Genomic DNA, 27,807 nt, shown 5'->3' on the forward strand with positions numbered 1-27,807 from the left:
GGAAAGTAAACTATTGTACGCACTACGCAGCCAAAAACGAGAAATCACAGGTGTAAATATGTAATTTCACCCAAGAAACAACCTTGCTTGAGACTCCTAGGTGACAAAAACATATCACTCTGCTGCGTTGAAGTAGACAACTTGCTGGACCACTATTTTTAATGTCACTGCCGAGTAAAGATCTAGGGTCAGATTTACTGAATTCCTGACTTATTTTGAAAAGCCAAACCGGATCCCGAATCAGCAGCCAGGAAATGTAGAAAATTCACACTTTTTTGTGATATGGCAAAGTTATTATTTATCGTACAGAGGGTAAAATTATTGTACAAATCTGTATCATACATCTGGCAGGTGGCAAAACTGGCACTTACACAAATCTAAGATGTTAAATTGCCACACAAATTGCGATTTAATTGTGTTTATTTGCATTGAACATTTGAACGTTACAATTCGTATTTCTATTGTTTGCCTTTTAGGCTTTGTAATCACAATTGTACATGGCGGATTTGACAAATAACTTAAATACCGGTACACAAATAAATCACTGACACGTTTAATCATTTTTTATATTTTTATCCTTCCAAAGAAATTACAAAATAGTGGAAATAGTTGATCTATGTAATAATTGTGACAGGCCTGCATGATAATGATACCATGGATCTTTTTATGGATCCTTATTTATTTTTATTTTTTTAAGTTATTGAAAATATTACATCATGTATTAGGTGGGTAGCACGAGTCACCAGAAACCAGGACGGGTGTTTTCGATGAATCTATCATGGTTAAAATTGTGTTTAAAGTTACAATGGGTTCATATAGGAGCGGGATAAAATTAACATCAAATAAATAAAAAACTGTGTGGGGTGTTCACAAAAGGGAAATATCCCTTTAACTACTTTTGCTGGGGACCCCCTGGAACCTCCCAAGGACGAGGACCCCCCACTTTGAGAACCACTGCAGTAGCCTAACAGGCTAACACAATTTATTCTGAAGTCATCTCTGTCTGCCTGTATCTCTGTTTCATCATCCTGGCTGTGGTGCCGCTATGAAAACTGAATTTCCCCCAGGATCGATAAAGGATAAATTACTATCTATAAAATGGTAAATGGTGCATTTATATAGCACCTTATTTCAAGCATTTTATGATGTACATTACATTCACCTGCGCGCACACAGCCACACACACACACACACACACACACACACACAGCAGAGGAAACCATGCAAGGCACCAACCTGTTCATCAGAAGCAGAATGGGGTTAAGTGCCTCGCTCAAGGGCACTTTCACACTAACCTAGGAGGAATACAAGAGCGTTCGACCCCAAAACACGCTCAACCCGGGTCAAATTCGGCGACCTCGGAGTCAGTCGGACCCATGGATGTCTGGCCACCAACGTCCACTCGCGGTAGTCAACTACGGCAAACTCGGAAGGGTTGGGCCCACTAATCCAGCCACCTCGGAACGGTCGGACCCACACCCGGTATTTCTGCCAAACAGATCTACCTATCCATCTATCTACCTATCCATCTATCTACCTATCCATCTATCTACTGTATCTATCTACTGTATCTATCTATCCATCAATAATTCTTTCTGTCTATCCATGTGACACGCGCACACAATACATGTATGTGGTGGTGGCACAGTGTGTGTGTGTGTGTGTGTGTGTGTGTGTGTGTGTGTGTGTGTGTGTGTGTGTGTGTGTGTGTGTGTGTGTGTGTGTGTGTGTGTGTGTGTGTGTGACTGTGTGTCTGTGTGTGTGTGTGTGTGTGTGTGTGTGTGTGTGTGTGTGTGTGTGTGTGTGTGTGGGGCACAGTGTGTGTGTGTGTGTGGGGCACAGTGTGTGTGTGCGATGAATACTCAGTTTTAATTCAGAATTTACAAATGCAACCATGGTTACAGGGAGACGCTGTCACATTGAGAGAATGCCGACAAGCCGTTAATTGATAGACTATCCTATTTCATGGCAGTTCAGGAGGAACGCTTTATCTAATTATATGGCCAATTAGCTGCACAGTGGCTGATGTCACACACCATTAGAGCTCGTTAGGTGGAATATTCCCAGCACTGTAATTAACCCTCGTATGGAAACCTTCATTATGGTGTCTTTGTAACTTCCTGCTCCACCCCCTGGCCAGCCCTCCACCGCCCTCCACCACACACACACGCGCACGCGCACACGCACACACACACACACACACACACACACACACACACACACACACACACACACACACACACACACACACACACACACACACACACACACACACACACACACACACACACACACACAGTTTATTTAAACCATCTTTTATTTAGATAAATAGAGCCAATAACCCTGGAGTTAAACTGTGCCACTCACTCACTTGAGCACCAATTCTAATGGAACTAGTAGAGAGAGCCAGAGGGTTTGTTTAGCAATAAGGATGTTTTCACACAACAGCAGCCGTGTGGTGGTGGAAGAAAGTACTCTTAGGTCACATTCTCACGGTTCTCACCAGAGAGCTTTGCTACGATTAAAACGAATCCTGCTGCGCATTTTCAGAAAGTGCGCTTCGTTTGGCAGGTGTGAAGGCTCATTCGAATCCTAATGCGCAGCAAAGAACCGCATTTTACTCCGCCCAAAAACGGGGGTTTCGCTTCGCTTCCAATCGCACTTCACTACGATTCGGTGCAGGTGTGAATGCAATCCGCAGTAAATAAAGGAAATGAAGTAAACAATGTGGCGGGTGAGGAGCTGAACACAGTTGGAGACGGAGAAGGCATATTTCACGCAGCGCAAAGATGTCCCATTACTGTGGATAGACGTGGTCGAATGAGGAGACTGAAGCCCTGATCGAAATGAGGACGTGTACATTAATCAATTGCTTAAGAAAACACATAAAAACACTGCAGTGTAGCCTATTATAGCCTACAGAATATTCTGTCTGTCTGTCTGTGCGTGCCATAAACATGGAGTGCTATGGAGTGCTGTCACTGTGTGGGGACTGGGGAGTTATATCAGTGCGCTCAGCGCTGTGCCTCCATGCCCAAAAGAACAGTGTGTGGCGGCTGCGTGCGTAGAGAGAGAGAGGGGGGGGGGTCCCAGACGGCACGACACATGCGTTATGAGTGTAATTTTATCACCATAGATTTCACTGTGTAGGCTAGTTTATGAATGGAACACATTGATAAAGGTCCCCCCTGCTGCGTTTCCAATTGCTGCGAATGACAGTGTGAAGGCAAACCGCAGCCAATTAAATATGCAAGAACCTCAATTTCCCCGCCCATACGCATCCGAGTCTACCGAAGTATTAGGTGAGAATCTGACCTTAAACTGTACTTTCTGTGCTTTGGCAAACTGTTAATAAAGTAATCAATCAATATTCAGACAGACAGATGGACCTGGATGTCAAAGACCCTAAATCACTGAGTTCTCCAACTGGAGGCTGAAAAAGTATAGACAAGTATAAGACAAGTGGTTAAACTGAACTATACAACAGGTCGTTTCGAGGAAGCAATTTGATTGGTTGAAACAGCCTTCTAGCCGTGGTTCAAACAAGCACCACTCCACACCTAATCAAAACAAAGAATTCAGCTGCTCTGGTCTCCCAGAGGGCAGCAAACTCGGTGGCTAGGCTAGCTAGTTTCTTGGGACATTTGTGGTCGTAGTGGCTACATGTCATTAAAAAAATATGTTTTTTCAGCGATGTTCTTAGTTTTAAGGGCAACTGTTGTATAATTGCAATATTACACGCTATTATGCCTGTGGATGTGATGTGGAGCGTTCCAATGCCCCGGTTTGGATTCACATTGTAAACAAGGCCTGTCTCGGCTCCGTTGAGCATCCTAGGATAAGCCAAGGACTGTCTAAAGAGGACGAGACGCGAAGAACGTAAGGGCGCCGCCATGTTGCTCACATGGTGCTCCATGGAAGGAAAGAAACATGCGCAGTTGAGACCAAGGAAGCTGAACGCGGAAGTGTTGGCTGCATAAAGCACATTGCGCATGTTTCTTTCCTTCCATGGAGCACCATGTGAGCAACATGGCGGCGCCCTTACGGTCTTCGCGTCCTGTCCTCTTTAGACAGTCCTTGGGATAAGCTACTTCCGGTAGACTGGAACTGTGGCTTTTCAAAATTAGAGCTTGACTTGAAAAAATGCTGGCGTGAATTAGATCCTAATAAATGCTAGCGCTGAAAGGGTTAAGTGACATTGTATTCTGAGGCACCCCTAAATTCATACTCAAAATCTTAGCCACTCACTCACTCACACTCGACCACTCCAGCATGGAGGTGTTACGGTGAACTTTGTGACCTGCCGAAATATGTGACCATCTTGTGGACTTCACATAACTTACATGGAGGTCTTTAAATACATGGCCTAAATACCGCTAGGTTGAACTCTGCTAATAATCAAATGTTGCGCTTGCGTTCAGACACTGACTTTATGTGATGTCTACACGATTGTCACATTTCAGCAGGTCACCAATTTCACCGTAACACTGCCATGCTGGAGTGAGCGAGTGTGACTGAGTGAGTGGCCAAGATTTTGGGTATTCAAATTCAGCTCAGACTTATCTCAAGGCACCCTAGGGTGCCACGGCAGACACTTTGAGAAACCCTCGTCTATGCAACAATAAATACAGTGAGACCGCAGCCATTCTATAAAATAGGAATGAATGCTCGCCGCAAAACTCGCTCGCCCCAGGTCAAATCCACCAACCTCGTAACGGTCGCCAGCAGGTATTCCTTAACTTACCCTCAGTAAAACTATGCCTAAACCAAACCCTCAGTAAACCAATGCCTAACCCTAACCTTTTATTCCTAAACGTAACCTTGTTAAAACTATGCCTAAACCTAACCTTACTCCTAAACGTGACCTTAGTAAAAAATATATGCCTAAACTAAACTGAACCTTATTTCTAAACCTAACCTCAGTAAAACTAGTGCTCTAGGACAGGGGTATTCAACTGGCGGACCGCGGTCCGCGACCGGACCGCGGACCACCTCTTTGCGGACCACACAAAAAAAAAAAAAAAAAAAGTTTTTTTTTTTTTTTTTTTTTTTAAGTTAATAATATAAATAACATCAGATGGTATACATTTCTCATGTGAAATTGCTGCAAAGGCCCCCAAAATGTCCCCCAAGGGCCCCCAAAATTCTGGCGCGCGCTACGCGCGCACAGTGTGGCCTGCCAGGGCGTATAACTCCCGGCCTGATTTGGAGTTCCACTCCGGGCCTGCACTAAACGGGCATAGAGCCCCGCTTTCCGATGGACGCCGCGCATGGGACCGGACCTCTGTCTTATTCAAAAAAATATTTGTGGACCTTCATCATTTCTAGTTGAGGACCCCTGCTCTAGGATGTCAGCATCTCAGTAAACTAAACATCCTTTTCCAACAATACAAAATGACGGGGCTGTGTGGCACCTAAGATTACAGCTTAGCTTTGCAAAAGACGTCTAAAAAAAGAACCGCGTATGTCAAAACGTGTTTGAGGGTTTTAGCACATTGTGACATTTTGGAGAGAGACTATGCAAGAACTTAGAGATATGATCCACACGTATACTGTGGTGTAAATTGGAAAGTTGCAAGCGTTAGGGCTAAAAGAAGAACAAGGAGGGGTGAGAATGAGATACTGAAAGAGCAAGAAAGTCCTAAAGACGAGAGTAGAGAGAATATATCAAATACAGTTAAATACAGTTTAAGAGCAGAGGGCTGGCTGCCTGGGCTGGTATATTATATTCGTCTCTGTCGTGTGGGAACCTCATATGTCCAAAACTGTTACTTTTCAGGATTCAAATTAGTATCAAAGTATCAAAAGTAGCAGTAGCAGCTCGAAACGTGTCGCAATATCTCTGATGCTTTTGTATGACACCGCAGTAGGAGCGCTGACTTGCGGAAAAACACAAAACGTTAGAACGTGGGAGATACGCAGTGGTGGAAAGTACATTTTGTTAGGTATTTGTACTTTACTTACTAGTTTTGATCAACTTAGGCTTGTGGCCAGGATCAAGGGCTACCTTTCCCATATCATCATGGCTCGATTATTGCAATGCGCTATATGTAGGCATGGACCAGTCCACGCTCAGACATCTGCAGCTTGTGCAAAATTTATTTTTAAGCCCTAAATGGCTTGGCCCCCCTGTATTTATCGGTACTCATGGACCCATACACCCCAGCCAGGGCCCTGAGGTCAGCTGACCAGCTGCTCCTGACTGTGCCCAATTCCAACTACAGGTCCAGAGGCGACCAGGCTTTTTCAGTGGCCGGCCCCAAACTCAGGAACTGTCTTCCTACATATTAATCTGCCCGCTCCTTAGAGGCCTCTAAGTCATTACTTAAAACCCATCTCTTCTCCCTGGCTTTCAATGATGTTTGACTTAATTAACCCCTTAAGTAACCCCTTTTGGTCTTAGCATTATGTTATGCTTTAGCTATTGAAAAATAGCAGATCTACAAGCTCATATAGGGATGCCACCGAATAATCGATTTTCCGATTAATAGTTGCAGTCTCCGAAATCGATTTTAATATTTCATAATTGAAAATCAAAAAGAAAAAAAATATATATATATTTTTTTAATAGCCAAAATATTGGCTAATAAGTAAGGCTGCATGATATATCGAACATGTACCTTCATCAGAGTGGAGAATATAAGTATAAATCAAGTTGAGCAAAGCCACTCTTCTCTGCCCCTCTCTCTAACAGACACAGTTAACGATCGCTTGTTAAGTGCCTGCCAGACAGACAATCAGATGAAATGAAGGCAGGTGTAGAGTAGAGTGTAGACTGGTGAACTGAACATGTTCTCTTTATATCAAGTACTTCATACCAGCCCCTTTTGAAACTACTTCTCCCCAAATCCAAATGGATTTCATTTTCCATCCTGAATGGCACTGAGAAGATCTCCACAAAGGTTTACTCATCAAAACTGATTATAAAACTGTAACCATCAAAGCATGCACTCAACATATAATGGTTATGTGACCATGGCATGTGCATGTGGGGGGGGGGGGGGGGGTCGATTAAGCGATTATTAATCGCCAGAGCTGTAGATTATTCGATTGGGCAAATGGTCACTTTGTGGCACGCGCTACGAGCTTGTAGGTCTGCTATTTAAAAAAAATCGTAAAAATGAGGCGCAAATCTTTGAATATATATTCTTTCAAAGTGAATGTTTTTAATGGGTTAAGTACATTTTGATGCCAAAAGTACATCTAGAATGTATGGCTTTTACTTGTACCGGAGAAGTTCTACATTGCAGACAGTACTATTGATACTTTGGAGTTACAAGGTTACTCTGCCCGACGGCAACATTTTATATTGTTTCCTGTGTGAAGCTGGGCGTGAGCCTGGGAGTCAGCAGAAAGGGGAAGAGTGCTGTGGTCGCCGATGCGCCGGTGGTTCTCTCTCTCTCTCTCTCGCTCTGTCTCTCTCTGCACTAAACATCAGAGTGCTCAACAAGGCTCCTGCCTTGTTGAGCACAATGACAACCTCTTCAACCACTTAAACCCCAGACGTCGTTGCCTGGGGGTCCCTCAGGGGTCTATACTTGGTGCTCTCCTTTTTTCAACCTTAACCAACAATTGCAATTTAGGCATTTAGCAGACGCTCCTAATCCATACCGACTTACAATAAGCAAAAACAAGGCATCAAATATATAGAAATAGTCATCTAAGGATCATAAGCAAACTAAGAACCAATCATCCGTCTAACAGTAGAATATCCGTGTACGTGAAACTATAAACACTATAGAATGCCAGATCAAGAATAACCTGGCATCTACATAAGATGCTATGTATAAATGACATATTTTAGCCTTTGCATAAGCCACCACGGCTAGGGCAAGTGCTACAGCCAGTGCTACGGGCTAAGGTGGAGTCTAAAGGGGTGAGTTGTGAGACTACTGCCACCTTACCCCATGCCTAAACTGTATAAGCATTTACAAAAATAGGCGATCTACAAGTGCCCTACAGTATTTTTTCCTATTATGACATGCCCAGAATAGACATGCTAGGGTTCATGTGGTTAAGCCCTTATTTATGACTTCGCTGTATGACAAACATCACTCTCAAAGAATAACAGATTGTCAATGTGTCACTGGTTGGGGGGACTTATTAAATATGTCATGTATGATTAATTAAGTAATTAACTGTCAAACTGTGCTAGGCAACCATTTCCTTTTCCATTTCCTTACTTTTTTTGTATTCACTATAATGGCACTATTTCTTTACAGGAGACTTCAGAAAGAATGTTTCTGTTTTATCTGTATAAAAGGCACAGTATTCTATAAATACAACTCTATGTCTCCAGTGGTGTAAAGTAACTACGTACATTTACTAAATTACTGTACATTTTAGGTTAATTTACTTTATGGAGTATTTCCAATTTCCAATACTTTTAATTCGACACCACTACATCTCGGATCCAAATATTGTACTTTTATACTCCACTACATTTATTTGAAAACGTAGTTACTTAAAACATGCGTTTCATTTCGGCCTTTTGAAAATAGCCGATCTACAAGCTCACAATGCACCACAAAAAAGTTTTTTTTATACATTTCAAAACGGGACATTCTGCATAATGAGTACTTTTACTGTTGGTAGTGGTACATTCAGTTTGTTGGCGATATACTTTTGTACTTTTACTCAAGTAAAATTCAAATGCGGGACTTCTACTTGTAACAGAGTACATCTACACATACATTGCAGTATTGGCACTTTTACTTAAGTAAAACAATTGAGTAATTCTCCCACCACTGTACGCTTCTTAGCGTTTCGCAATTTTACACTCCGCTAGACGGCCAAATATGTCAAAATGTCAACATTAAATGTTTTGACAGGGAGTACCAGTACCTTTTTTTTTTTTTTTTCGGTTCGCAGATTTCCTAAAAGATGTGAGGTTTGGAATGGGAGTCAACGACTGTGAACCTTGATGACATGTTTATCTTGCCCTGCCATTCCACGTATATCTGTGGTATGTCTATTTATGTTTATGGGCAGTTCCTAAATATAATTTTCATCTGTACTCTCCGGCTAGTCTACTCAGCCCCATGGGTGGAACTGTGAGGTATCGAGATGATGAGAAAATGTTAAACTCTTGAGTCTGAGCAGGGAGGGAAGTGCAGCAAAGGGACAAAAGGCAACAGTGCATTAGACGTAGCATCAGTTTCTTAGCTTTACTCAAGTATTTTTCTCACTTGCACAGATGCACTGTGCTGCTTGAAAAAAATTGACAACACCTGCCCCACGGGAGACAATAGAAGAAATCCATATAAAATATAAAAATCCATTAAATGAAGATTACAAAAAACACAATATATCACTCTTCTGACTGTGACATATCTAAATTAAATGACATACGACACCAAAAGGTTTCAGAGCCTCGTTGACTTCCGTTACAAAACTTACAAAATACAAAAATATACATATTATTTCAAGAAATATAAAACAGTGTGCATAATAGCCTATACTACATTAACTTAGCATTGATCGGTACAGCGGATTGCAGGATTAGCTCCGGACACACAGACAGACCTAGACACACACATAGACCCTCGTATAGCCTCTTGCAGAGCCACACCATAGAATGGAATTTTTATATTTACAACATGTACTAACAGTAAGCAGCAGCACACACACAGCTAGCACAATGCAGTGCTGTGTGGCTACAGGCTGTGCCACTTTATGTAAAGGCACCAGTGTGTATGGTAATTATCCAGTACCAGAGGGATGCCACACCTACAGGCTCTACAAGCTAGCCACAGAGCTCACACACAGCAGCTGCTGTGGGCTGGAAGCATGCATGCACGCACGCACACACACACTGTACAGTCATACACACACTCCTTGTTTTCCACTGCATCCATCAACATGAGCTAGATGCTATACACAGCACTGGTTCTAGATTACTTTCATGTCAACCACTCCAAAATTGATGTGCATTTAGTTTCAGACCCCGTCTGAAAAGATGTTGTGCCAGCTGGACTGCCCATAAGAGAAGATTTGTCAACATGTGTCTGTGTCTCCAACTGTAGAATTACTCCTAGTGTGTCAAACCTCTCTGGCAGCAGACACCTTGTGTCGGCAACATCCATGTTCAAATGCACTATTATTGTCTACATACACAAGAACCCTAGCATGCATATCCTGAGGTGGACATTCGGCAAAATTAGCCAAACATCTTAACCACTAGCCAAGTGGTTCCCAAACTTTTTAGCTCAAGACCCAAAAGAGAAAATAGGCATTTGCCCGGGATAAGGCCGAGGCGACTGTGTTTTGAAATGAAACACATTTTAGAAACCACTGGAATTAGGAAATGCTTCACCTAAGACAGGGTTCCCAACTTCCCAACCTGGGTGCATAAGCAAGCATCTGTTCATAGTATATAGGCCTGTCTGGTCATAAGGGGGTGTATTGTGGACTGATGGTGGTCAGACTCGGGGTGCTGGCCCGGTCACTGAGGCCCAGTGTTCCGGCTTCAGGAATGTTTGGTATTCTAAAGTGTTATTCCCTCTACTCGGACTCTGAGTGACTGAGGAGCCAGGGTTTATTTTTGGTCTCTCATCAACAGAACTCCCCGGACCAATCAGACGTGCCCCCCCCCCCTCCCACACACACACACACATCCTCCCATTTTTTCCTCAATTTAGGCATGTATAGCAGACACTCTAATTTACAGTAAGCAAGAACAAAAACATGGTCATTTTAAATTTCTCAACACTAAATCTCTCACTCACTCACTCACTCACTCACTCACACTTTCCATAACCTGCTGCGACAGCGCGCGCACACACACACACACACACACACCCACACATACACAGGTTTGTGAGTCGTCAGGTATTGAATTGTGTCAACACACACGCACACCACAACAACAACAACAACAACCACCACCACCAGGGTTAACCAAACATTAACGAAAGTGAGAGCACCGGTGTTTCTTTAATTGACCTGCCAAAATAGTCAAATAGTGTGTGTGACTGTGTACGCATGTGTGTGCAGGCTATGCGTTGCATAAAGTAGTGGGTGTCACTTCATGTCAGTAGACAAACGTTTAATGACAGACGTTATTAGAATTTTCAGACGACAGGCGTTAATTGGAAGAGTAAACATTTAATATGTGAAAATAACTTACCGTTCTCTTTGAAGCACAGTAGGCTATGCTCTTTATAGTAGTCCTACTCTCCTCGTCCCCACTGAGTGTCGAAAAACGACAGAAACAGTTATTCCTTTCCTCAACAAACCAACGTTAACTGTTTAAACTGATTCCTAGTGTGTCTCCTACGAGTCCTACTCCCCTGGACTCCTCACTCCAAACTTTGGGACACGTGTGAGTGTGACTGATGATCATCCGGTAGCATGGCAGTAGGCTGACACCTAGTGGTGATAATTTAAATACCATCGCATTTAAATGTGATGAATAGAAAAATATAAAGATTTATAAATATAGCTTAAAAAACAACAGGAAGAATGATTGATTGATTGATTGATTGAATGAATGAATAAATAGAGATCCGGTAGAACTAAAAGATATAAAAGCTTCCCTTGTTGTCTCCTGATAGATGTTTTTGTCAGGGCAATTTTGAAAGAAACCAGTGATTCACATCTTTTAATGGATGGTGTCACTGTGTCAGGGCATTCCACATATTGTGTGGGCAGAGTAGTGGAATAAGAATTTTCCCATGTTTGTTCTATACTTGGGCGGTACCAGATCATGGTCGCTATAGCTTTGCGGGTGTGCTGTGGGTCTCTCTCACTTTGTGGAGAAGTGGTTAGTCAGGTATGAATCATGGTGCTGGTGAAGGAGTTAGGCTACTGAAACACAGTGGTAAAAACAGTACTCAAATGTTTTACTTAAGTAAAAGTATCAATACTGCAATATAGAAATACTAAAAGTCAGGAATTCAAAATGTACTTGCAAAGGTACTTTTGGTACATAAAGTATCGAAAGTAAAATATATGAAAAAGCAGATCTACATACTCACAATGCATTGCGACGCATTCTGAGCTTGTAGATCAGCTATTTTCAAAAGTAACAAAAAAAAAGTAACCAAAAGTTAAAAAAAAAAAGTATTGGAAATTGGAAATACTCCCTAAAGTACAAATACCTCAAAATTGTACTCAAGTACAGTACTTAAGTAAATTTACTTATTTACTTTACACCACTGCTGAAACATATGAGGGTGAGGAACACTTACACACTAAAGAAAGTTTGAGGACTACAGGTATACTGTCAAAAACTGTACAGACAAAACTATTAGAAAAGAATGCTGATTGTAAAATGACAAAGAGGGCGGTAAGACCAACCACGACAAGACTAACCATTGGCTAACGATTCGCTGACCTTTATATCTATCCATCTTCAACCGCTTATCCGTAGTCGGGTCGTGGGAGGAAACAGCTCCACGCCACCAGAGAGCTCCAGACATCCTTCTCCAGAGCAACATTAGTAACTTCCTCCTGGTGGGATCCTGATTCCTGAGGCGTTCCAAGGCCAGTTTGGAGATATAATCCCTCCATCTTATCCTTGGTCTGCCCCGGGGTCTCCTCCCAGTGGGACGTGCATCAAGGACCTCCCTAGGGAGATGGTCAAGAGGCATCCTAACCAGATGTCCGAACCACCTAAGCTGGCTCCTTTCCAAGCAAAGAAGCAGCGACTCTACTTCAGAGTCTCTCTCACGTGACTGAACTTCTTACCCTATCTCTAAGGGAGATGCCTCCACCTGTCGTAGGAAAACTCATTTCGGCCACTTGTATACGTGACCTATATAGCCTCGGTATCCAGGCTTTTATTTTCGTTCACTACGGGTCAATTTTTATTTTTTTTTAAACATATTTTTATTGATTTTCTTTACAAATAAGTATTTTCAAAACAATTTACATATATTTCCCCCCCCCCCACATCCCCATGGCAGCACAAATACAAACAAAATCTTATCACGAAATGTTTTGACAACAATAAATAAAGAACAAAAATAAATAAATAATAATGACAAAACGAAAAATAAAACGAAAATAAAACACATTACATACAGTTAAACAAACAATGTCCGTCACAGTTCCCTACCCCCACCCCACAGCTGACTACTCCAATTAACCACTATACATCCAAAGCCTCTTCAATATCACCTCGCTTAATGAAGTCCAAGAACTTCTCCCATATCTTATAGAATACCGCAGGTTTACATATGTTAGTTGTCTCCACCAGCCGAAGGCATGGGGGAGAGTATGTTTTGCACTCCGTCCGTCCGTGTGTCCGTCCGTCCGTCCGTGAGCAGCTAATCTCGGCCACCGTTAACCCGGTCGATGCCAAATTTTGCACACACACTCCCTGGATGCCAACCATGAACCTCTGCCCCAAACTTTCCAGAACGGCCTGTTATAGCGCCACCAGGAGGCCGCTTTGTGCAAAACAAGTTTTTGCACAGTACACCTACAGATTGTGTCCAAACATCACGCAAATTGGTACACAGTCTCTCTAGAGCCATTCAACCAAACCGGTCTTTCAGATTTCTCAGACTCCATCCTGATTGGTTAAGATTGGCTTCCAAAGTTCACAGGACTGCTCAGTTTCAAACAAAATGCTGCAAATCATGAACACATCGCGTGATTTCCATGAAATTGTGCACCCACATTCCCACTAGGCCGAGGACGAAATGCCACATGAACAATTTCAACTCAGCCTCAAGGTGGCGCTATAACTGGCCGAAAAGTGTTTTTACCTCTGACTGCACGGATCTGTGGATAACTTTGTATGCCAACTCCCTAGAGGCCAAGGAAAAACCTTTGTCTGGAATTTTTCACAAGGAAAAACCTTTGTCTGGAATTTTTCACATCTGCTCTTTATAGCGCCACCAGGAGGCCGACATATGTAAAACACATTTTCTATTATTACTCCTTCAGATTTTATCCAAATTTCACGCAAATCGGTACACATGATCTCCATAGTCATGTGATCAAGACAGGTTTGTTTGATTTCTCATATTCCATCCTGATTGGCCACGATTGGCTCCTACAGTTTTCAGGAGTAGCAAATGGCCACAACTCCTCAACGCAGCGTCCAATTGCGATGAAACTGTGCACGCATATTCCCACTAGGCTGAGGAAGAATCCTGGTGGAGACCTGTGCCGATTGGCACTTTATCTAGTTTCTCATGTGCCAAACTGGTTGTTAAGTTCCTCAGCCAAAAGCCGATCGTAGGGGCATTGACATTCTTCCAACATAGCGCAATTGAGTGTCTGGCCTGTAACAGGCAAAGGCCGGTCATCATTTTTTCATTACTATTTAGTGTACAATATAATGGATAAATACTGAGTATACATAATTTAGGACAAAGAGGAACTGGACCTGATGTAATCTGAGAGACATAATGGACCACAGACCTCCAGAATGTTTTAATCTCCTCACATTCCCATAAGCAGTGGAACAGTGTACCTTTATGTTCACCACATTTATAACATGAATCAGGAATGTTTGGATCAAATTTATTTACTTTCTCCGGGGTTATGTAAATTATCATTATCCAATTATACTGAATTAGTCTTAATCTAGTATTGATAGTTTGTGTTTGTGCCTTGGAACATATTAAACCCCAATCAATTTCTGAGATTTCCACTTGAAGGTCCTGTGTCAATTTTTGTCTTATTTTCTCCGAATCATCTTTATGAAAACCTTCTAGTATACCATACATTTGTGAGACCAACCCCTTTCCTAAACAATCCTGTTTGGAAAACCTCTCAAGCACGGTTAAAGGAGGTTGTTTTGTATTTTTGACACATGTAATAATAAAGTTTCTGATTTGCAAGTATTTAAATAAGTGGTTTTGCGGTACCTCATATCTCCTCCTCAGCCCCTCAAAAGACATTAGATTGCCATTCTCGTATAGATCCACCACTTTTTTTAGGCCTTTATTGAACCATAATTTAAATCCCAGATCCCTTCTAGCTGGAATAAAATGTTCATTTCCCCAAATCGGTGCAAAGCAGGACAGCTCTGGGGTGTTTCCCATGAATGTATGGATTTCAAACCATATATTTATAGTATTGATGACAAAAGGGTTAGACACACTTTTCCTTAGGTTTTTAACTGGAGCTGAGTATAGCAAGGAATCCAGAGATAGATCTCTTGCGGATAGGAGTTCAATTTGGACCCAGGATGGCTTAACATTTCCAGTAAACCAAAACATTGAAGCGTAGTTGAGCCGCCCAATAGTACCACTGCAAATTTGGGAACTGTAAGCCTCCTCTATCATATGGCAAATATAAAAGGGAGAGTCTAAGCCTGGGCTTTCTATTATTCCAAATAAAATTTGTAAAAAGCTTTTTTATTCTATTGAAAAAATGTAGTGGTGGAGCCAATGGAATTGACTGGAAAAGATATAGGAATTTTGGAAGTACATTCATTCTAATTGTATTTATTCGTCCTATTATGGAGAGAGGTAAAGATGACCATCTAGTGATATCTTCCGACACCTTAGTTAGCATAGGCTCATAATTAGTTGAGCTGAGTTGTTTTATCATTGGCGTAATCTTAACCCGAAGATAAACAAAGCCATCTACAGCATTTGCAAACGGATGTGGTACTTTTGGATTTCTTCTCTCCTGTTCATTCAGAAACATAATATATGACTTCTTTTTATTCACCTTGAACCCAGAGAAGCCACCGTACAGACTAATTAGTTCTAAGAGAGATGGAATCGATCTACGGGTCAAAACATTAAAGTCTGCAAACATTGAGACATTTCCTGGTCTATAGGAGTGGGAGTGAACTACAGTGCAGAGTGAGGTCAGTTTTCGCCGCTGTTTTCTACCAGGTAGGGGAGGGGTGCAGGGGTGCAGGGGGGGAAAGGACCAAAAAGAAGTGCATTTGTTTTTGACGGCCTGCGTCTTCTTTCTACAGAATATGGTCGACAGAGGTGAAACTAGAGACATGCTACAATGCTCTGATGAAGGCTCTTAAACAAAACTCAATCTGATAGTGAGGATGAAATCTACGTAATCACAATGAGCAACCTGCTTTGGGTCACCCAATATATAAAGCCTAGGGCAGAAGGGAAAATCAACCTTTGTAATTTATAAGATACAATTATGAATTTGCTTCCAATAACTCTGAATTACAGGACAATAGAGCGTGAACTAGGGTGCCCACCGATGATGGGTCCTTGCACTTCCAAAATTTTAAATTGAATCAATTTGATTCTGATATCTTTAGACATTTTTGTTGAATGGTCAAAGTCATACGATTTGTCACACACTTTACTACAGTGAAATGTGTTCTCCGCATTTGACCCATCTCTTGGAGCGGTGAGCCGCAGCCAAGGAGCGGTGAGCTCACAGCCATGCCGCGCTCGGGAATCATTGATTTGACCCCCAATCCTGCAACCTTTGATGCTGAGTGCCAAGCAGGGAGGCATTGGGTCCCATTTTTACAGTCTTTGGTATGACCTAGCCGGGGATCGAACCCCGACCTCCCAGTTTCAGGGCGGACACTCTTACCACATCTCCAATAGATAAATTATTAAAATCCCTCTCCCATGATGTTTTCGACACCTTGGCGTTTTCACTGAAGATGTTAGAATAGTAAAATGAAGCTTCTTTTTGTCGTTTGTTTTTCCTTGGATATAGTGTAAATTAATATTACCCAGGTCCAAATGCCATTGTGTTACTTTATTTTTCCTTATTTTTCCTTTTTTATTGTTATTTTATTTTGTATTGCGACCACAGGTCACATTTACTATGAAATTGTGTATTTCCCGTCAGTGTGTTGGTTGGTTGGTCACCCCAGGCATGACCGTGACATAGATCCCTGATGTCATCAATATTGGCCAGCAACTCTACATCTGACCTCAAACCCTTAGATCTCCATATATGGAGCTGACCTGTTCTGACATTCCATATGTTGATCCTTCCCCATCCATCCTTCCTCTTCGATGTCTCCCTTTTGACTGATACCTGTCCATTTAACTCTAGACGAGCCTGCCCTTAGAGCCTTAGTGCAGCCGTGCCTGGCAGTCGGCGAAAACTAGAGTTCTCAACAGGCCCGAAAATTAACAAATTAACTGATCGTGACGGAAGATGGCCACCCAAACCTGACGTGCATCCAGTGTGCAACACACTAAAACGAAGTAGATCCAGGTCGGCAGTCAAGCGTTGACGGTTAAGGCCCGACCCTACCTGGGCCCTCATCAAACCCTGTACTCTCAAGACACTGCCCCCGCTGCCACCCTTAGATCTCCATATATGGAGCTGACCTGTTCTGACATTCCATATGTTGATCTGACATCAAACCCTGTACACTCGACACGGTCCATATGTGGCCAGTAGATAATTAATTCCATATGTTGATCTGATCCCCCATGCCAAATCGCCAGCACTCGCCCAGCAGTCTGCTGTCCCAGGCGGATATGTTGATCTGACCCCCCCATTCCAAAGCGCCAGCACTCGCCCAGCAGTCTGCTATCACCCAGGCGGAAAGCTTTCCAGATGGGGGTGAAATTAGCGATCTAAACTTAATCAATAAAAACCCCGAAAGTTGTCAAAGTCGTCCTTGGCAGTCAGTTCCATTGGGAAAAAAGTCATCAAAGTCGTCCTTGGCAGTCAGTTCCATAGGGGAAAAAGGTCAAAGTTGTCCTTGGCAGAACATTGTCCCATATTCACAAAGGTATAGCAATAATGCAAGTATTAGTGGCATTGCTTTCAGAGGGTGAGAGTTACACAGTCAATAAGTAATGGACTTTATTTCTCTCCAAAACATGCACTTGTTGGTGTAGACAGCGTGGAAATGGGTGAAAACATGTATCCATTTCAAAGCTACATCGCCTCCTGTGTGTGCGCTCACACCACCATTGTGATTAAACAACTATTGTATCACAAAACATGTGCTGTATGTCTTTCTGGAGCTTTCAAACGAAGCTTGAGGGGGGAAAAAACATCAAATACAGCAATGTTTTGCCAATTCTTACAATTACCATTTATCTTTAAATGACCCGAAGGATGTTTCCCTTTAACAGAACTGTACAGTACTTTCTTTACAAAAGAAGCCAATGGCACAGGCATCAACAGAGAAGATGAAGTAAGGCAAAGATAAACAATGCAAGTTGTGAGGAAATAGGATACTAGATGTCTGCCTAGATCTGTCCGTCTTAAATAATAGTTCACACAGAATACCTATTTTCTACAGTATCAAGAAGCCTTGAATTCATGGAGATAATTATTATTTATTTTTTGTCTCATTCCTGAGCGAATAATCTGATGGCCTGGTCATTGGTCAATAGGAGACTCTTTGAGTAGGAGAGTCTCCTCCGCCGCCAGAGGTTAAAAGTAACTAAGTACATTTACTCAAGTTCTGAACTGTTCTGAACAATTTGTAAGTATTTGTAATTTACTTGAGTATAGGCCTACTCAATTCTACTCCACTATTTCAGAGGCAAATATTGTACTCTTACTCCACTACAAACATTTGAAAACAATCTAGAAGCTCACAATGTGTTGCGAGGTGATGCATTATGAGCTTGTAGATCTGTTATTTTCAAATAACACATATTCTGCATAATTTAGTAGATTCTTACTTTTGGTACTTTAAGTAGCCTACATTTTGATGCCAATAATTTGTATTTTACTATTTTTACTAAAGTAAAAATTCAGGACTTATACTTGTAACAGAGTATTTTTATATAGCAGTATTTATACTTTTACTTAAGTAAAGGATTTGAGTACTTTTTCTACCACTGTCCGGGCTCATCAAATAAGTAATTATTTGGGATGTTAAATTGGTAGATAAAACATTGTTAGCGGAAACTCACGCTCAGATAATGTGGACTCACTACAGTCCACCACACTAAGCTACCATCGGGTCGGTCAACAATACATGGTACAAAAATGTGTCAAGTGCATGCATTTTAAATGAATAATTTGACATGTTCCCTAATAAACCCTTTTCACTCTCACGCATTTTCACACACACACACACACACACACACACACACACTCACACGCACGCACGCACGCATGCACGCACGCACGCACGCACGCACGCACGCACGCACACGCACACACACACACACACACACACACACACACACAAGCAATATGAAATAAATAGGCATATGTACAAGTCTTTCAAGAGGGCAGGAAAAGGCAAACGTACAATTATGTACACAAATACATCAACACGTCATACACAACTCATTGATTAAGCACAACAAAACAATTAGCCCTTTCATGTTCCAATTACATAAAGAACATAAGCCATCAAATGCAGGTTGCAGTATTCCAGCATTAAATATAATGTCAAATGCTGAAATGCAATGTCCCATCATAAAAAAAAGAATTGAAACATATTGCATCCACTCATGTCAATTGGTCTGTTCATAACTGCTTTGAACCTTCACTGATGTAAAATGAGTTGAAATAAAATTTGAATCCTACTGCATTATGTACACACACTCAATCACTGTGTGCATGCACACAAACACACACACACACACACACACACACACACACACAAATGTGTAACATGTCACATGCATCAAAATGTCCCTATATGGCATAGGACCTTTGGCCGTGGATTTCTGCAAGAATGTTTTAAAGTGACTTTCTATGTAAAATAAAAACCCACCACAGTGTACCGTCGTTGCGCATTAATGGCAACCAGGCTGAGAACATGGCATCCCAGTTGTCCCTATGTGTACCGATTCGGTATGTCTATTAATTCTTATACAATCCCTCCACTCCTCCCCTCGGGTCAATCATCCACCGTCTGCCTCTCGCCTCACAACTAAATACATGCACGTGGCTGTTTTCAAGGCCAGTGTTAAAGTCAGGCTGTCTTGATAATAGAATAGAGGTTATTTTTGTTTCATGATACAAGTACAGGCACATTCCACACATATTCACTTGCGCGTGCATGCTTATACACACACGCACACGCACACACACAGACACACACACACACACACACACACACACACACACACACACACACACACACACACACACACACACACACACACACGTGCAGGGATAAGCCCAAGGTCACTGGTGGGAAGGAGGAGACCATGTGAGGGATGGTTGAGGTTTGACGGTTGGAGGCTGTCATTCATGCTGGGGTGGTGTCAGAATCATGTAGAGTTCAAAACCTAGATACCTCATTTGCCGCTGCAGTTCATTGGAGCGACCTGTAAAAAAGGAGGCGGAAGGCACGCTGCCTGTTGGCCAATCACAGCGTGTCTTTTCCGGGACTTAAATTCAATTCAAATCGCTTTGAATTCAGAGCTTTATTGGCATGAGGAAACAGACGTTTACATTGCCGTTTACAAGCCTGTGCCTCTGGGAAAGAGGTAGTCCCACCTTTGATTGGATTACTGAATGTATCTTTCTGTGACGCACGCAGAAGTGTGCTTCAGACGGAAGCTTGCCTTGCATGTTGCCTTCCCTTTTTTACAGACGCCCCAGAGCCGGAGGAGGCGTCTACCTTTCTATGTCTATGCTCAGAATGATTTGCGAAAGGGGGTGGGGTCTCTCTTTACTCCTCCCCTTCCCCACCCCATTATGACCCTAAGAAAAGAAAATGGCTGAGGCCTGTATGAGAGTATACATAGCTGAAGCTACAAATGTACTGTGGCTATAGGTGCTGGAGAGGTACATAGTGGGAAAAAGTCTGAAATCAGAAACTGCTAGGCAAACGTCTGGTCAATAACAGGGACCGATCAGGAGGAAAAGGGGTTCCTAATACTAGAGTTAACAATCCACAGCTTGGAAGTTGGAACAGTCCAGATACAGCACACTGGTCCCTCTGTTGAAAAAAGTCTATGCAATTCTCAGTGAAATCAAAGGCATCTATCAAGATGATACATGTTTAATGTTCTTAATGATCAGGTTAGCCGGCACTGATGTACAGAAAACTCCCCCGTTATTGGGTGTGTTTTTGCAAGTCCTGTACAGTAAGTCCAATGCAGCTCAAGTGCAGTGACTGCACAGCTCCAGCAGGTGGGGCCGTGGCAGTCTTTGGCCCATGCATAGACCAGTGGTTCTCAAACTATTGTGACTCAGGGCACCCCTTAAATAACTTTTTCATTCACAGAACCCCCCTAAATTACACTGTTAAATGTTTAGAATCACATGTCATATTATGGTACGTAAATATGCAAATCATTTCCCCTAAAATACAGTATGTAACGGAGGAAAACATGAGAGAAAATGAGTTTCCATTATAGGACAAAAACTAGGACTGAAAATAACTTTTATACTGACGTATAACCACGTTGAACCCCAGCATTCCTATTCTGGGGGGACGTTCACCAAAAATAGCAGATCTACAAGCTCACAACTTGAAACGTAGAACTGCTATGTTTGGTGAAGAAAGTTGGTGCAGATGGAAAAAGAACAATTAATGCAATTAATGACTCAGGTCAGTTAAAAAAAAAGTCTATACTAGAGGGTCCAAGTGATTAAACTGAAGTGACGATCAATTCTAAATATTATCAAAGTATTCTAAGGCACCCCCGGACTTGTGTCACGACACCCTAGCGTGCCACCCATGGCGCCCACTTTGAGAAACCCTGGCATAGACAGAGGAGAGAGGGACACCGTGCAGGAGCCGTTCCACACCTTAACCTGGCAGCTTTCTGCTCCACCGTGGAAGTGTGGGAAATGCAGTCTTTTTGAAGAGCCCCGGTCGCACATATCAAAGACCTCCAGGGAAATGTCTTCCTCCGACTTTCTGCGTCTGGTGCAGAAAGAAATGTTCGGTTTGGTCATCGTTAGACCCGCCAATACCACCGTTGTGGTTGTTGTTCATAGGTTGAGATATGAAAGGAAAATAAGTTAAGGTTATTGATGTAGACATTATTTAAAGTTTAAGGTTTGTGTGTGTGTGTGTGTGTGTGTGTGTGTGTGTGTGTGTGTGTGTGTGTGTGTGTGTGTGTGTGTGTGTGTGTGTGTGTGTGTGTGTGAGGGTGTGTGAGGGTGTGTGTGTGTGTGTGTGTTCGTGCAATTGCGTTCTCCGTGTGCTCGAGTTCTGCATGTGCTCCCGTGGTTGTGTGTCTTTGTCGTCTGCTGTTTGTGCACATCACCGGCCGTGAGTGTTCAGCGTGCGTTCATTCGATCGTCACTGTCCCGGGTAGGTGGGGTAGTGTGCAGGGGAGTGTGTGTGTTGTGACAGGGGCTGTGAGTGTGGGTGTGCCATGGGCAGCGTGGTGTGGTGGTCGGGTGGCAGGCGGGTGGAGAACAGGTCCGCCTCTGAAGCATCACCTACACAGAGAGACAGTAAACAGAGTGCCAAGAAAACAACAGTGAGTAACTTAGCCGGTATCCGTGTTTGTTTTGACAGCGCAAAACCTAGTTTTTGTTGACTTACAGTAGTAACTTACAAATTTAGTCGACAATTTATAGTTGATTTTGTTGATATTTTGGCAGGCCTTGATGGCATCATAATGCCTGATGTTGCACTTGGTCTTTTACTTGTACAGGATCTCTTCTCCACTAGTCCCTCCCTAACATTTTAGTGTAGGGAGAAGAGATGCAGTAGGACTAAAACTAAGCTATTTTTGGCATGCAGCTAAGTGAAAATCATCCATTTTGATGGTATCACAGCCCACCAAAAATAGTTTTTAGTTGACTAAAATATTACGATATTGAGTTAACTAAAAATATCTTGACTAAAACTAAATAGAATGTTATTCAAAAGACATGACTATAACCAAATCAAAATTTGCTGTCAAAATCAACACAGTTTGGTTCTATTGACTGCCAAAATGTGGAAAAGTATGAAAATACAAAATACTGTACAAAAGGACATTGCAGTGCATTAAGAAATCCAGTTATACGAGTAATTATTACAATTTGATTAATTACTATTTAAATTAAGACAACAATATTCTATATTGTTGTCTTAATTTAAATATAGATTTGCTGGTTTTAAACAAATCAAATTATCTTAAAATAAGTTACATTTCAGATTGACTGGTATAGCCAGATGTTAAGTAAATCCATGTTTTATTTATTTTATTTATTTATTTTATTTTATTTCAAATTCATCTTGCCATTCATGTGGCCTAAAACTGAAATATTGCTGCAGGTGGCCAAAATGAACAATGTGACGTACATTGTTTAACATAATTATGCACTTTAATATGAATTAAGCAATATTACACGAGAGGGTGTGCTTTACTGTCATTAATGCACGCCTGCTTTGCGTAGAAGGGCATTAATGACAGTAAAGCACGACCCTCGAGTGCAATATTGGAATTTTACTAACAGACCATTAAAAAACACGTTGGCTCGATGTCATTATTTAAAACTGAGATATTCACCAAAAAAAATCATAATATTTTTTAATGACAGATGTAGCCACTACGACCACAAATGTGCCAAAAAACACGCTAGCATATACCAACCCAGTTGGCTCCGCTCTGGGAGGACAGAGCAGCTGATGTTTGAGGGGCGCTAGCCCCCCTATGTCCAGCTTTGAGTGTTTGTGTAAACACAAACATTCTTTACATTGTGTAAACACGAACATGGAAGACAAAAGTGTGTAAACACAAACATTGAAGACAAAAGTGAGGACGCAAATTATGATTGGCCAGAATGAGATGATGTATGATGATAAGAGCGCCCCTCACTTCACACGGGCCTCACTTACATCATGCTCATTTGAAGCACGGTTAGATGGCCGTTTCAACCAATCAGATTGCAGTGCAGAGAAATACAAATACATGAAGCTTAAAAAGAACATACTGTAACAGGAGAAAATCACTTGTGTATTACATTGGTCCAAAAGGACAGCACCGAAGAAAGACCTTGCGGTCTTCTTTCCATTCGGGTCCAATGCATTCATTCACAATGACAAAAACAATAAGATTTCTCAAACACATTACATCTACATGTACAGCTTGGAATAGAAATACATTAATAAAACAAAAGGGGTGGGGTCAGTCAATCACCTTCTCTCCCTTTGACCTGATGACAGTGACAGGTGAGTTTTCAGACCCTTTTTAAAGGAAACCAGTGATCTGCTTGTTTTGAGGGAAGGTAAGTAAGTCCATCTGTCGCACAGTATGAGCCAGGAGGTGGAGATTATTGAAGCATTGAATAAAATATGCACACACTCACACTCTGCAGACGAGCGTAAATTGCGTAAAAAACCAATTTTTTTTGCCTTTTGTATAGATCTCCCGTTGGATTAAATGTAATAGCATGCTGTGTTGCATTGGAATTATATTACATTACCTGGGGACATTTTTGCATTTTACCTTCAGCTTGTCAGCAGACAACTCCTTGACATTCTCAAATGTAGCTATACAGTACAGTAGAAGCTTATCACCACAGGCCAATATGCCAGTCAAAGCTAGCATTGCTTAGTTACTTTCAAGTTTAATGTTGATAATCCCCTTAAGTCTTTTTGAACACCCTAGGTGGGGTTGGTGAAAGGACCTTTCTGTGTGGAGTTTTGCATGTTCTCCCCATGTCTCCTAGGATAGGCTACCCTCACAAAATAAAACATGCAGTAATCCTGGTCTCTATACTGCCTCCCCCTGGTCAGCCTGGGCACTTGATGGAAGGGAAATGAACTGGTTGGAATAACGTAGTTCCTTTCTTCCTTCCACGCGCTACGTCCTACTGTCAGATGACAAGAAGTGTGAAGGAAGCATGAGCTCAGTTCGGGGTTCTCCCAAGGTCGGCAGAAGGAGAGTAGCACCCACCGGGTGAAAAAATGGTGGGATAAAAACTTTAAAGAAAAAGTATTTATAAGGACACAGGTACACTATAAATCATTAAATGTGACATTAAAACAAAAAGGGAATGACAATTCCAAATGGCGAGGTGCTTGTGCAAAGGTTGGTATTAACATTTACCATTGCCAGGGTCCATTCCGCTCTGGTTGCCTGTGATGTGGTGCCAGAAGGCAGAGCGCGGCAGGATGGCGGTCGGGGTGCAGGGATAGGAGCCAGCCTCAGAACCTTTAGACATTAGCTACAACAGAGAGGCAAAAACAAACATGCTATATGCTTCCGAGCCTTTAGACATTAGGTACAGCAGAGAGGCAAGAAGAAATATGCAATGTTTAGTGGACCAAAACCAGGAATACAATCTTTTGTTTCTAGGTTTGCGTGTGCACTTCAAGCCAAGCAATCTGAGCCATCAGTGCGAATCACCATTGATAGGCAACATGCCCATATGGAGATCCTGTAGTAGGCGCAAATCGACATTTTTTAGGCAACTTTACTGTGTGCCTGCATTATGCCTAAACCTGGACATGCCCGTTGCACGTGTTATAGCCTGGCCCATACACCGTGATTTACATATATATGTATATATATATATATATATATATTTACATATATATATATATATATATATATATATATATATACACCGTGATATTACACGTGTTATAGCCTGGCCCATACACCGTGATTTCTGCTATAGAGGGGCTGGTGCCGCAGGGATACATTTTATGAATGAGTTTTCATGCATTTTGGACATCATGTTTTTGGTTGAGTGCAACCAAACTGATTTGTTGACAAAAATATTAATATATAGTTGTAGTCATCATAGCTTAGTTTTATTTAGTTTGTATTTCGTTTTTGTCAGTGAAAAAAGGTAGTTGACGAAAACATTTTGTCATAGTTTTAGTAGATGAAATCAACACTGGTGTGTGTGTGCGTGCGTGCGTATGTGCACGTGCATGCGTGTTTTAGTGCGTCTCACCCTGCTGTTCTTCTCCATCTCCAGTAGGACCTTCTTGTGCTGCTCTGCGATGGCCAGTGTGGAGGAGTGAACTCTCTGGTAGATCTGCTCTCCCTCCCTCGTCTGGAAGGTGTAGAGGCCCTCACCACTGTCACACATCCTGAACCACACACACACACACACACACACACACACACACACACACACACACACACACACACACACACACACACACACACACACACACACACACACACACACACACACACACACACACACAATACAGTCATCACTGTTTGAGTCCCTCAATAATAAATATTTGCTGTCATAATCAACACTGCAGACCTTCTTTTTATATACCTTGCTTCGGGCCTCTTCCAAGTTCCGACATCCTGATACCGATTACACTATTTGAAGGCTCTGTTCCATTCTGATGAAACAGACTAGGTGCTCCTATTGTGTATGTTGGCTCACTGGAAACACTCCGCTACACCAGTGGGTCTCAATTTTGCATGAGTGGGTTCCAAATGGCCCCGTACGGATGTGTAACTCTGGGCCCATTCGGTTTATTTGTACACTCTCAGATTTATGGGGGTCCTTGAAATTAAAAAAGTTTGAGAACCACTTTACACTAAATGGAACAGAGCCTTAATTAGTATCATTGACGGTAAACACCTGTGAAGGAAGGCGGAAGAGGCCGGGAATGGAAAGCGGGCCTCTGTGGGTCATTACAGTGCAAATTTATTTTGTATTGATTATTGTTTGTAGATCAGTCAATAATAACATCTACGACTGTGAATGTCTTGAATCTATATTGGTTGTCATGCTAATGGTAACATTTCAGGCTGTAATGATCATCAATAGTTCACAGTATTGATCATCAGTCAATATCAGACAACAATTACCCAGTACAGACTGGGGACAATAATGCAGTACACCTATGCACCGCTAGATGGCAGTGTGTATCTGAACTCCCTCTCTCTCTCTCTCTCTCTCTCTCTCTCTCTCTCTCTCTCTCTCTCTCTCTCTCTCTCTCACACACACACAGTCACACACACACACACACACACACACACACACACACACACACACACACACACACACACACACACACACACACACACACACACACACACACACACACACACACACACACACACACACACACACACACACACACACACACACACACACACACACAAACCATTCGTGTGTTGACCCAATCATACATCCTCAGGTGTTATCAAAGAGACGCAGATAAGGAGGCCGGCTGGCCTCAGCATTGATTCACCTTCTAATCTATTCAATCAATCTCAGTGGAGCTATAGGCCCAACAGCAGATATGTCCCCATGTGGGTGAGTGTGCGAGCGTGAGCGCGCATGATCGTCACGCACGTCGTGTGTATTTGTGTGCGGCATAGTGTTAGACGTCTGTTTGTTTAGGAACCAGACATTGTGTTACTGAAACACTGAAACAAATGTGTGTGTGTGTGTGTGTGTGTGTGTGTGTGTGTGTGTGTGTGTGTGTGTGTGTGTGTGTGTGTGTGTGTGTGTGTGTGCGCGTGTGTCTTAGCTTAGAGTGTGTACACTAAAGCTTGTATCGATTGAATGTCTGCTTGTAATCCACCGCCTCGCGCTTCTGTCCTCCCCCCCCCAACTCCACCTTCTCATGCCCTCTCCTCTCCAGCCTTGATTTTGACAGCAAATCTTGATTCAGATTTAGTACTAGTCTTTGGAATAAAATTCCCTTTAGTTTTTGTCATTTTAGTCATTTTCTTTTTTTGTCTACATTTAGTTGACCAATGGCTGATTTTACACTTGGTTGCATGCTGAAAATATCCAAGCTACAAGCTCAGTTGAGCTTGTAAATCTGCTATTTGCATAAGAGCGCATGCAATACCCGAGAGCAATCAAACATAGAGTGACTTAATTGTCTAGACTAGACTAAAAACTAGACGATGAAATTGTCAATATATTTAGTCTCAGTTTTCATCTGTGAAAAAAGGGTAGTCCACGAACATTCCTCATGGTGGTTTCAGTCGACGACATCGACACAGAGCTCCCCTCTCTCACCGTTAGGGTTGGGTCCTTAGAGTAAATATTAATAGAGATGTCACCGGATAGTCA

General features: G+C 42.1%; 2 protein-coding genes across 3 annotated transcripts in view; both read right to left on the bottom strand.

Moving 5' to 3' along the window:
• Window positions 1-11,272, bottom strand: part of LOC310855260 (tetraspanin-4-like) — a gene marked incomplete at its 5' end in the record, with an annotated part of 266,914 nt that extends 255,642 nt beyond the window's left edge. Inside the window, one exon of the mRNA XM_083760197.1 lies at window positions 11,129-11,272. The remainder of the gene's footprint in view (window positions 1-11,128) is intronic.
• A 6,841-nt stretch (window positions 11,273-18,113) lies between these two features.
• Window positions 18,114-27,807, bottom strand: part of dok4 (docking protein 4) — a 29,130-nt gene continuing 19,436 nt past the window's right edge. Inside the window, exons 6-8 of one of the 2 annotated variants that reach the window (XM_083794474.1) lie at window positions 25,702-25,828; window positions 24,846-24,963; window positions 18,114-22,242 (exon numbers count right to left, since the gene is read on the bottom strand). In XM_083794474.1, the coding sequence (XP_083650600.1) occupies window positions 22,100-22,242; window positions 24,846-24,963; window positions 25,702-25,828 (388 nt within the window). In that variant the 3' untranslated portion in view covers window positions 18,114-22,099. Of the gene's footprint in view, window positions 22,243-24,845; window positions 24,964-25,701; window positions 25,841-27,807 lie in introns of both variants that reach the window. The other variant, XM_083794473.1, reaches the window with a different exon arrangement.

The sequence above is a fragment of the Protomyctophum parallelum genome (assembly GCF_964188405.1).
Source record: "Protomyctophum parallelum genome assembly, chromosome: 2".
NCBI lineage: Eukaryota > Metazoa > Chordata > Actinopteri > Myctophiformes > Myctophidae > Protomyctophum > Protomyctophum parallelum.